Source organism: Mercenaria mercenaria, chromosome 4 (assembly GCF_021730395.1).
Source record: "Mercenaria mercenaria strain notata chromosome 4, MADL_Memer_1, whole genome shotgun sequence".
Lineage (NCBI taxonomy): Eukaryota > Metazoa > Mollusca > Bivalvia > Venerida > Veneridae > Mercenaria > Mercenaria mercenaria.
Genome location: NC_069364.1, coordinates 7,163,536 through 7,176,479, shown reverse-complemented (window position 1 = coordinate 7,176,479; position 12,944 = coordinate 7,163,536). Strand labels below are relative to the sequence as shown.

The 12,944-nt window shown below is 35.2% G+C and overlaps 1 protein-coding gene across 2 annotated transcripts; it reads left to right on the top strand.

Annotated features, from left to right (window-relative positions):
• Nucleotides 1-82: 82 nt before the first annotated feature.
• On the top strand, nucleotides 83-12,013 carry LOC123550937 (uncharacterized). 2 transcript variants are annotated; one of them, XR_008370477.1, is made up of 6 exons: nucleotides 83-291; nucleotides 3,569-3,700; nucleotides 4,223-4,261; nucleotides 5,568-5,664; nucleotides 7,687-10,003; nucleotides 10,346-12,013. XR_008370477.1 is itself a non-coding variant. In XM_045339440.2 (5 exons), exons 1-5 carry the CDS (start codon nucleotides 174-176, stop codon nucleotides 7,898-7,900), a joined length of 600 nt encoding a protein of 199 aa, XP_045195375.2. In that variant the 5' UTR covers nucleotides 83-173; the 3' UTR covers nucleotides 7,901-12,013. The 2 variants fall into 2 exon arrangements, 1 of the variants encoding a protein (XP_045195375.2); XM_045339440.2 differs by having other exon boundaries at nucleotides 7,687-12,013.
• Nucleotides 12,014-12,944: the final 931 nt, after the last annotated feature.

The following is a 12,944-nucleotide window of genomic DNA, read 5'->3' as shown; positions in this document are numbered from 1 at the left end:
ATGTTCATCTTACAGAATATGTAGCCAATGAACTGTGTGGAAACAAAGTACATGTAAAGTTTGGTTCAGACCGGAAACATAATTCGGATATGTTCGTTTGTATTCCAACATGTCAACATTAGATCACGTACGCACTGCACTGTTTTCGCTGGAATTACATTAAGCAGTGCACCATGTCGTTAATTTCAAAACATAAGCCAATATTTAATAGGCTGTTTTGCCTTAAAAGATTAAAAATAAATCTTATTGAAAAGAGAGAAATTTCTTTCGCTCAAAGACAGTGTGCTGAAGGTCAGTGGAGTAGAGTTCTACCTTAAAAATTTCAGACTCTTGACTTAAGATGTTTCTGTATACGCTTTAACGAATCTCTGAGCTGAAAAGAACCTCATAATGAAACCTAACCAGAAATCTAGTCCAAATATTTGTACTCATGAGTCGAATATCGTTTTAATTTTTGACTGGTATAATCCTATAGGTAGACAAGGTAAAATATCAAAATGTAAAAATCGGTCTACGTGAGGTGTCATTATTTAGACTAACCAGAAATCATGCCAGAAGCCTGTTGAGCTAAAATTTCATCAGATGAAATGCATGTGACTCTCCTTTCACTATAAAATATTGGCAGTGGTTAGGTGTCCGGTAACCGGGACTCCTAGACCCAGAGTCTAGAGGCCAGGTTACTGGTCCAGTGGACCTCTAGAAAACCTATACAGGGCACGCTAAATGTCGAGTAATCAATATGAATACTATGAACAGTATATACAAAGAGGAAACTATATTTTATCTTTAAAACCGGGAGATGATTTCAAGTGTTTGCTGTCATATTTTTCTCATCATTTTAAATACATTGTAAGTGACAGGAAACAAGTAGAATCAATTTATAATTCTTTTATTTCGAAAAAAATATAATTGCAAATTCGATGAATAATAGATAGCAATTTGTACGCTGTAATCAGAAGCTTTTATCATTTCTAGTTTTCTCGGGAATAATAAATTTGAATAATAAACTTAATGTTTTCTTTAGTATTTAAGACAAGGATTATGCTCATCTTTTTATTGCTTGAGTGAATAAATAATGGTGATTACCAGAAATTGCTGTTAAAATTTCTTATTCAATAGAATATGCCTCACTAAAGCTGGAAAGTCGCCATATGACCCATCATGTGTCGGTGCGACGTTAAATCCAACAAAAAAAAAAAAAAAGAAAATGCCTCAAACCTGAGTGAGATCAATTATGAATAAGATACTTACAAAAAATAAATTGTAATAACCAGACCTAGGGTCAATTACTTTAATTAATTAGATTACAATTTCATTGGGAAATATACAATTAAATTACAATTACCATTACATGAAAGTAATTAATCAAATTACACTTACACTGCAAATTGTAATTAATTACATTCAGTTACAATACCAAATGTTGTAACAACCTAACATGCTATTTACATGAACACTGTAGCAAAGATCTTTCAAAATTTAATTAACGCTCAAAGTAAAATGTGCATGTAAGCCAGGTATTTCTGTGAGGTCTGAATTTCGCGGAAGTTAATTGGTTCATGGTTCTGCAATATTTTTCAAATTTAGCTATTATACAGTTCAGTATTTAATCATTTACTTTTTAAACATATATTTAAAGTTTTTATCCTAAGGACCTTGACACTACATGTTATCAAAAGGACCCCATTGGAAAAATGTTGTAAAACATTCATGAGCCATCCTAGAATAACTTTGTCACTAAAACTGTAGGACACTCATAATGCCCACAATAATTATATTTTTAACTTGTTATTAATTTATGATTCAGCCATGCTGGCTCAAGGTAAAGGTCACAGCTTAGGGTCAAAGGTTTGAGCCTTCTATTTTGTGTCCACTATGTATCTTCTAAACCCCTTGGAGGATTTTCATCATTCTTGGGTCAAATGATCACCTCATCAAGAACTTATGAGTCAGCCATATCAACTCAAGGTCAGGGTCACAACTAAAGGTCAAAGGTTTGAGCTCTGTATCTCATAAACCCCTTGAAGAATTTACATGAAACTTGGGTCAAATGATCACCTCATCAAGATGGTGTGCTGAATTTATGAAGCAGCCATGTCAGTTCAAGGTCAGGTTCAAAATTTACCCTTTCACTATCCATAACAGTGGCGGAGGATTTAGCTGTCTTTCAGACTGCCTTGTTACCACAGTTATGGTCCTTTGATATTTTTGCTTCTAAGAATAAAGAAATATTTGTGTGCCCAACTCCTCAAACACTATCGAAAGGATATGCTTTAAAGTTTCACAGATGAAGGAACTTCATGTGAAGATGACCATAAATAATGGACTTTTTTCTTTTTCTAGAATTGTTACTTTTTCCTAATTTCACAAAATAGGCCATAGTGAAAAAAAAAATGGGTGTTCAACTGCTCATACAAGTTTTGAAGGAATGGATTAAATTTTGCTTGGGTGCACAGTCTTATCGGAATGCAACTTGCTTCAAACCTTTAGTGGAACATCCTTCTTGTGAAGATGGTCTGTACTAAAATCATTGCTTTTTAGAAGATGGCACAGTATGTTAAGACAGCTGTTTTCAATGGACACAATTCTAGTTTAATATTTAGGTCATTATTTTTTACTAAAAGATCAGGATGTTTATGTTTTCCCCACATTTGGTAACCATAACAAGATACAAAGGAAGAGTTCACTTACAATTATTTGTCAGTTAACTGATTAGAAAACAAACTTATTTTGTTTGCCTTTTCATATCATAAAGTTTGTTTTTATCCTCTCTTTTTTCAGCGGGGAAAAAAGGTTAATTTTACAATAAATTAATCGGTATTCGTAAATTATATTTCAGCCTTGCACTGAAACAAACTGATAGTTCAGTATATCCTGATGATTCTGTTCTGTACCTATGTTTATGTGGAGTGTCAGTATAAAATGGACTACCTGGATAAATCTTTCAACAACTAAAGTATACTGTAAAATTATTTAATTTCGTGGGCATGAAATTTCGTTCCTTTAGTCAAAATAGCATTTTTGTGGGGATATGTGGGAATTTTACTTGTTCAATGGGATTAAATTTCGTGGATTGACGTAACAAGGAAATCCACTAAAATTAGTCCTCCACAAATATTAATGATTTCACAGCATTTTAAACAGTAAAAGAAAAAATGATGTTCATTTTAAAGGTGACTGAAATGCTTTAAGAAAAGCTTTTTCTTGAAATATCAGCACTTAGGCGTAAAAAAAAAAATTGTTTGTTTCTGGTATCCCGACCTACCCTAAATTTTTGGCCCGACCCTAAATGTTTTTATGGCCTTGGAGAATATTTTTTTCAACTTTTTAAAACTGCACTTTTTATACTTTAAACATGGCCAGTGATGTTAGAAATCAACTTACTGATGCTCTAAAGGCATAACCTCCATATTTGTAATCATTCTTTGACAAAAAAATAATTTCCAAAAAGTCTCCCTTGATAAAAAAAATTTCCAAAAAGAAAAAGTTTTCCGACCTACCTACCCTAATTTGTTTGAGCATGTTACCGGAAACAAAGAATTTTTTTTAGGCCTTATATTATTTGCAGATAAAGGTAAAGAGGCTGCTGCAAATGATGATACAAGTAAAGAAACAAGTGAAACTGTTAAAAGTGATAGAGAAGACACAGATCTGGTACAAACAGACACAACAGAAACACCAAAAAAGCTAGGTTTCATAGGTAAGACCTTTGTTGACTTATTTATGTACAAACTTCCATAGTAACTTTCATCCATCTTAGGCACTTAAATATTTTTGAATTGCAGTTTAATTGTCTCCATTTGTCACTGGATTCATTTATAACTTTGTGTATTGATTAGTAAGCATAGCAGTCTGTTTGTAAAAAAAGTGGTAAAAATTACACTGATTTTCCTGCATTGCAACATTTTAATGGGCCAAAATATCAACAAGATCAAGCATAGATTTTCCAGTGAAACTATATTTTTGGCAATAGAATTATAACAACTAATGATCATAGGACAGTCCGACTGTAATTTAACCTGTGATTCTGCCTTTTTGACCAGTGTGAACCAAGATCAGCCTGCATGGATGTGCAGGCTGATAATTGTATGCACTGTTCGCTGTTCAGTCATTAAACTTTAAGTGAACACCCCTTCAAAATATAAATGGTACTATCCAAACTGAAAGAAGGACAAGTACATTAGCATCCAATAGTTTCCAATATTTTTGTTTTTTGTTGCAGGAAGGATGAAGGCATCACATGACCAAACTGTCAAAGATGGTAAGTAATTTAGTCCTTCAGGCCATATATTGTTGTGCATTAGCAGATGCAGTTGCCCAGTAGTAACACTGACTCAAGTTCGAGCCCCGGGTCCTCCAACTGAAAATTGATAAGATTTGGATAAGAATCCCGTGTATTGGTGCTTCAAAAGAACCAGAGAAGGTTCTGGAGTTGGAGCTTCTTTGGATTACTAACAGTCTTCTGGAGGAGTCATCCATATGGGTTACTGGTGGCAACTATAAATAAGCTTATATACAAACAAACAATATTGTTTCATCATTTCTGTCTATCTATTGATCAGTAGGCATTTCAAATCAACAACAACAAAAGAAGGGTTGGCCTGGCATCAGTCAAACATGACATTATAGAGTGATTACCTGTGGTCAGAAGATGTCATTTTTAAGCTTGGCTATACAAAATAATTATGTGAACTATCCTACATGGTCAGTCTCCATTATTCTAAAAAAAAAGTTGAATAAAATTAGCCACGTCCTGGGGATCATTTGTTATATTTAGCCATATATAAAAAAGCTGCAAAAAGTATCAGACACCACTGGTTCGATTTAAAATGCATTTTTATGCATTAGTGGGTTGTGGGGGCTGGGAGAGCTCATAGGACAGCATGTACACATTTGAGTCAGGTGGGCGACATAAGGCTATGATAGTCGTCTTGTTTCTTTAAACATTCAATTTCATATGATGTTTGATTCAAACATTACAAAATAAACATTTCAAATATATGATAAGATACTTTCACCAGACAGAATTAACAGATGAATGTTGTTTGTTTTTTTTGACAGACAGCTTTGTACACATTACTACTTTGCATATGCAATTGAAGTTAACATAAAAAAATAACATACTAGTTTGTAAGAAAACCCAATGTTCAAAATACCCTATTCAGTTGAGCCATTGCACGTTTTGGTTAGGGCAATATCCAGTTGACTTCAGGAGCTTAGTTGTTGCTATGCTTATTAAACTCTCAGTGTATGACTGGAGAAACACCATTGAGCTGCGCCATTAGAAAATCATCATAGTGCGTTTGCGACCAGCATGGATCCAGACCAGCCTGTGCATCCGCGTAGTCTGTTCAGGATCCATGCTGTTCGCTAACGGTTTCTTTAATTGTAATAGGCTTTGAAAGCAAACAGCATGGATCCTGAACAAACTGTGCGGATGCGCAGGTTGGTCTGGATCCATGCTGGTCACAAACGCACTATGTTTGTTTTCTCATGGCACAGCTCAATTATATGTCAGTTAAACTGCTATAAATGGTCCTGTATTATACTTTTACAATTTTTTGCAGCTTCTGGAGTGCTTATTAGACCAACTACGGGGGATAAAGTAGCGTTACTATGGAGTGGGAAATATCAAACACGAGAGGATATTCCAGAGTTTGTAAAGTAAATATGTTTTCATAGTTACATAATCTATAAATTTACATTTTGGTGTTGCATCTTTTTGAAACATTAACACAGAAATATTAGAAATTAACTGTAAAAGTGTGGCAATATTTTCAAGTGATCGTTTTAAAATAAACGCATTTTGTGGAAAATAGATAAAACTAATACCAGTCCACAGATTTATTTGCTTGCTTAAGATTTTCACTAAACAGCTGTTTAATGCCTCTTTCATCTTAGCACAAACATTCTCATATCATGTGTGTAAAGTGATCTGAAAGGTTTGGGAGGCATGCTGTGGGAGACTAATTGGGGACTAACCACCCAAACCTTCCCATATTTTCCTTGACAATTTCAAGACAACCAAAAACATATTTCCTTCCCCTTACTGTCAAAAGATATTGCATCAAATCCTTACCAGTGTACCATAAAAGCAGGCATTTTTGCATAAGTTTAATTTTCCCATTTTCCTGTCCTACAGCTGGCAAAAATTAAATTAATGATTTATGCAAAACAGATCAGTTAATGCTTTTGTCCTCTGACAGATCTAGTTAGACTGGTTGTGAGTGATTTTAGTGTGGTTCAAAATTGGAGATGTAAACTTTCTGATTCACTTTTGTGAACTTTTTTCAACGAAAAATACCCATAGTGAAGAATATATTTTTTAAATTTTGAAAAAACTGTCATAGATTTTTTTTCTCCTGTTTTTCTTGTGAATAAATAATTGTATTGTGAACATAAAAATGGCTAAAAATATATGGGTCACAAGGCTAAATTTTATGTTAAGACCGCTTGAATACAACACCTGTGGACGAAAAGGGGCACGAAGCTTACCAAATTGATTACAGGTATATATGGTAGAAGTTAAAAAAGATTTTAAAAACAATTCTTTTTATAATTGAATACTAAATAATCTGAGTGGAGACACTGTTTTATCAATACAAAGTTAATTGTCTAAGATTATATGAACAACACTGTCTTTGTACTAAAATGCGCCGTCAAAACACAGCCACGTCAAAACACAGTCACAAACATGGCAAGATACATGTCAGGCATGATTCATGTCAATACAACATAAACCAGTATCAACATTTGATTGCTGATAAAACTTATTTAAAAAAGTTATTTTATTCAAGATTATTCATATTTAAGATTGTCACATGTTTCAACAAATGTTGACCACTTCAGTTTTCCATAGATAGTGCAGAAAGATGCACATAAAAATCTATAGGAATTCCCTTTAAATGTCCTAGAAGCCGGAGCTGCATGGATTATTTGAGTAAATGTTCAGGTTGTTGGTTTGATACCCAATAGCACATCCTCACGAAACACATTGGTTCAACTTGGTTTTGAATTTTACCCCCAAGTCTTAAATCTCTATAATCTGATAGGTTGGTTTAAAGCTAAATCTTGGCATTGACAAATGAAATTGTCTCCAAACACAGTTTTATAACCTTAGAAACAGTCCTGGATTTTCCCAGAAATTGGAATATATTAGTTTATACAAATTTGTTTCAGTTTGATTGTAACAAAAGCTTCAAACTTATTATTGGAACCACTCTCAAGTCCACTTCCTGGAAAAACCAGTACTGGTGTCATATGAGAAGTCATGGTCGTGGCTCCAGTTGGGCTGGAATCTACGACCCCTGGATTGAGCGGCGGACACTTTGTCCACTAGACTACTACTCCCCTCAAGACTATTTTGAGTTTAGTATGTCTCAAAGATCTTTAACCCTTATCATGCTGGATACTTTCTGCCTTTGCCACCAGTCCAGATCGTGATCAGCTTGCACATCCATGCAGTCTGACCAAGGTACGCACTGATTGCCATTCAGTCAGTATCATTTTGGTGGACACTCTTTTAACAGTTAAAAGTGCTGCCCAAATTGAAAGATGGACAAGTTCATTACAGAAATTAAAGCAGGGTAAGGGTAAATTATTGAGTTTCCTCAGTCTGTTTTTTGCATAAATTATGCTCGACTTTAAATATGCTTTATAAATGTACCGGTATATATTTCTTTCCAGTTGCAACCAGCAGATAGCAGCAGACAATACTGCAAGAGTAGTTATATTTATGTGGATGATGGTGACTGCCACACTATATTTTATATCAATGATAAAATGTGGACAGAGGAGAAAGAGAATACTTTATGAACGTTTTACGGCAGAACAAAACAGGATATGGAAAGAACGAGAAGAGGAACAGGAGAGACAGGTGTTAGAAAAGAAATCTAAATAAAACATTTTATTTATAGCAGTGAAAAGTAAAAGGTCTTTAGTTCTATAATGATATTGTGTAAATTTTAGATAGTAAGTTTTATTTCAAGAAATTAATATCTGCTAAGGTTGTGCTTTAAATTTGCAGTCTGTTGCAAGAAATTAATGAATGTCCACTTCTACACCCAGTATTTGCTGCTTCAGTTAAAAAATTCTTGTTCATTTTTAGCTCGACTATATGAAGTATGGAGAGCTATTCTACTCAACCTGGCGTCGGCATCGCCATCCTTCCGCATCTGCACTTTGGTTAAAGTTTTGATGCACTTTCTCTTTATCTTTTTTATTACTGGATGGATTTACTTCAGACTTAAAATAGTTGTTCCTCATCATCACCCACATCATATGGCACAAAGGTCATAACTCTGGTACCAATATTTCATGAAATATCCCCATTTTTACTTAGAATTCCTGGTTAAAGTTCTGGTGCATTTCCACTTTATCTCAGTTATTACTAAATGTATTTGATTCAAACTTAAGATAGTTGTTCAACTTCATCATCCACATCATATGGCAAAAGGGTCATAACTCTCACACCAGTATTTCATGATTTATCCCCCCTTTTTACTTAGAATTTCAAGTTAAAGTTTTGGTGCACTTTAACTTTATCTCAGTTATGTTAGTCCTAAATGGATTTGATTCAAACTTAAAATAGTTGTTCAACATCATCATCCACTTCATATGGTACAAGGGGCATAACTCTGGCACCAATATTTCATGATTTATCCCTCCCTTTTTAATCCCCCGCCGTGGCGGAGGGATTATAGGAATGGTCTGCGTCCGTCCTTCCGTCCGTAACAAATTCGTGTCCGGTCCATATCTCCTAAACCCCTTGAAGGATTTTCATGAAACTTGGGTCAAATGATCACCTTATCAAGACGATGTGCAGAACCCATGAGTCAGCCTTGTCGGTTCAAGGTCAAGGTCACAACTCAAGGTCAAAGGTTTGAGCCTGCCATTTTGTGTCCGCTCTATATCTCCTAAACCCCTTGAAGGAATTTTATAAAACTTGGGTCAAATGATCACCTCATCAAGACGATGTGCAGAACCCATGAGTCAGCCATGCCGGCTCAAGGTCAAGGTCACAACTCAAGGTCAAAGGTTTGAGCCTTCCATTTTGTGTCCGCTCTATATCTCTTAAACCCCTTTAAGGAATTTTATAAAACTTGGGTCAAATGATCACCTCATCAAGACGATGTGCAGAACCCATGAGTCAGTCATGCCCGCTCAAGGTCAAGGTCACAACTTAGGGTCAAAGGTTTGAACCTTCCATTTTGTGTCCGCTCTATATCTCCTAAACCCCTTCAAGGATTTTCATCAAACTTGGGTCAGACAATCACCTCATCAAGGCGATGTGCAGAACTTATGAGTCAGCCGTGTCAGCCTTCCATTTCGTGTCCACTCTATATCTCCTAAACCCCTTGAAGGAATTTTATAAAACCTGGGTCAAATGATTACCTCATCAAGACGATGTGCAGAAATTATGAGTCAACCATGCCAGCTCAAGGTCAAGGTCACAACTTAGGGTCGAAGGTTTGAGCCTTCCATTTGGTGTCCACTCTGTATCTCCTTAACCCTTTGAAGGATTTTCATCAAACTTTGGTCAAATGATCACCTCATCAAGAACTCATGAGTCAGCCATGTCAACTCAAGGTCAAGGTCACAACTGAAGGTCAAAGGTTTCAGCTCTGTATCTCCTAAACCCCTTGAAGGATTTTCATGAAACTTTGGTCAAATGATCCCCTCATCAAGACGTTGTGCAGAATTCATGAGTCAGCCGTGTCAGTTCAAGGTCAAGGTCACAGCTAAAATCAAAGGTTTTACCCTTTCACTATTCATAGCAGTGGCGGGGGATTTAGCTGTCTTTCAGACTGCCTTGTTACTTAGAATTTCAGTTTAAAGTTTTGGTGCACTTTCACTTTATCTCAATTATTGCTAAGTGGGTTTGATTCAAACTTAAAATAGTTGTTCAACGTCATCATTCACATATTATGACACAATGGCCATAACTCTTGCACCAGTATTTCATGAATCATCCCCACTTTTTACTTAGCATTTCAGGTTAAAGGTCCATTACTAAGGGAAAGTGAGTTGGCAATTTTTTTCATAGCCAGTGCATAGACTTCTGCAAGACACTAAATAATGAAGATTGGCAGGTCAAAATTTACAGAAGGTCTTTGGAACTCAAAGAAATATATGTTTATTGTGTTGAAATTTCAATGAATCGACAGAATAACCCCCCAGGTCTTTTTAACTTTCTTCATACTTCATAGAAAAATAATTGTACATATACTGTGATTTATTTCGAATTTCTACATACCAACTTTCATTTTCCAATAAAATGAAATAGTTTCTGTGCTTTTTAAAAGAAATTAAAATGTTCACTTTCCTTAGTATTGGACCTTTAAAGTTCTGGTGCACTTTTATTCTATCTCAGTTATTACTATATGGATTTGATTCAGACTTCAAATAGTTGTTCGACATCATCACTCACATCATATGACATAAGGGCCATAACTTTTGCACCATTATTTCATGAATTATCCTCCTTTTAACTTACAATTTCAGGTTTAAGTTTTGAAGCACTTTCACTCTAACTCAGTTACTACTTAAAACTTCCACCTTTAGTTATCACCCACATCATATGACACAAGGTCCATAACTCTGGCACCAATTGTTCATGAATTATGCCCCTTAGAGTTAAAGGTTAATTTTGATGCATTTTCACTATATCTCAAGTTATTACAAAATGGATTTGATTCAACATGACTCAAGGTGCATTACTGTTGCACCAATATTTCATGAATTATGCCCCTTTTTTGCTGAGAATTATACGTAATATTTAATGTTTTGATACACTTGATCCTTATCTCTCTTATTACTTAATTCTTTTGACACAGACTCAAGCTATTATCCAATATTTCATCCATGTTGGAGTCATTAAACACCCAAGTGATAGCTCCAGCTTTGTCAAATGTGCCCAGTTTCACTATCCAGCATCGAAATAGTGGAGCGTGCTGTCTCCTGTGACAGCTCTTGTTAGCATTTACTCACGAGCTAGAGAATGGATAAATTAGTACAAATTCATTTTAACAGACTGAATCTATAAAGCATCTGCTGGGCAGAATTACATGTATAAATCACTGTTTAAAATGGAATTGTGATCACGCTGTGTCTGTCGCCTGTCCGTCCTTGCATGCATGCGTCAACTCATCTGTCGTCAAAATTTGTGTTTAAACAACATCTCCTCCAAAACCACTTAATGGATTTTTATGAAACTTGGCCATGATGTTCCTTGTGTGGTCCTCTACCAAAGTTGTTCAAACAGTTCTGCTTGGTTGCACATAGGGTTCCAGAGCTAAAAATAGAAACAAATTCAAACAATATCTCTTCCTAAATGGATGGTCTGATTTTGAAATAATTTCACACAAATGGTTCTTATGCTACCCTCTACTAAGATTGTTCAATAATTTTTATTCGTCAAAAAACATGGCCACCAGAGGGCGTGGTCACTTTTCCCGATATGTATATAGTGGAAACTTTAAAAATCTTCTTGTGTAAAACTGTTTGCCCGATTTTAGAATAATTTTACAGAAGTGGTTGTTGTGTGACTCTCTACCAAGATTGTTCAAATTTTTCCAATCTATCAAAAAACATGGCTGCCAGGGGTTGTGGTTACTTTTCTTCTCTGAATCAATAATAGCTTAAGAGCCTTGATATTTGGCGTGTGATATCAAATTAGTAATGTGTACCATAATTGTTAAAATTATTGCCCTAGGTTCAAAAGTGTGTGTGACATGTATATAATATAGGCTAACATAGAAGAAACCTAGCTCTGTTCTTATACAAACACACTTGAAGCTTTGTGCACAGGTGAGCGCTTTAGGGTCGATGGCCCTCTTTTTGGTAATTGCAGTATAGGCTTTGAGTGTTTATATAAAACCTAATGATATTATAAGTCAAGTTCTTCTGAAACTTTTTGCTGTTGATTTAATGTTGATAGAACTGTAAACATATATAAATATATTAGATATAGTGCAGCTTAATAATGATATTAAGAGTAAAGTTTTCCTCAAACTTTTTGTTGTTGTTATATGTAAGCATATACAGATTTATTGGGTATAGTGCAGGTTAATGTGAGTTACAGCTAGTCTTTGAACCTTGAGGTGAACAAGACTCCAGACTTAGAATCAGCATTGATTAATCTTATTACAAAAAAATGCCTGATAAATCCCCCGCCACAAGTGGTGGGGGTTATAGGAATGGTCTGTAACAATTGTGTCCACTCCATTACCTTAAACCCTTCGAAGGATTTTCATTAAACTTGAGTCAAATGATCATATCATCAAGAAGATGTGCAGAAGTCATGAGTCAGCAATCACAAGGTCAAGGTCACAACTCAAGGTCCAAGGTTCTAGCCTTCCATTTTGTGTAACCACGTAACTCGGTCAATTATTTTGGCTGAGAAACATATCTGTATTTCTCTACATACAGTTACCCAGTTTTGAAATATTTTTTACAGAAAAAAATAGTTCAGGTCATCTTGATGTCAAAAAACATAACAACCAGCAATTTGAGCTACAGTGTGCATTGTACATAAAACTCTTGAATCAGCAGGCCAGCTTTCAAAGATATCTGTCATAAATTTTCCTTGGCCAAGGCTACCAAAAAAAAACAGATTCACCAGTTTCTGTATAAGCAAATCATGTCACCCTGTATGTGAGGAGCTATATTGATACTTTGCTGTCAGTCTGTCTCTCTTGTCTTTCTGTCCATCAATCTGTCACAAAACTTTGTTTTTCTGTAAAACTGCTGCTGGGATCTCAACCAGCCTTTGTAGAAAGATTTAGTACAAGGGCTGGTTTTGCATGTCTTCAGTGTTTTCCAATTGAATGATTTCTGGTAATTCTGTATGATTGATGGGTACTAAACTGATAGGATTTCTTTAGTTGAAAGGACAGAATAATGGGCCCTTTAAATGGAAATGCTGTATTTTATGGAGTTCTCCA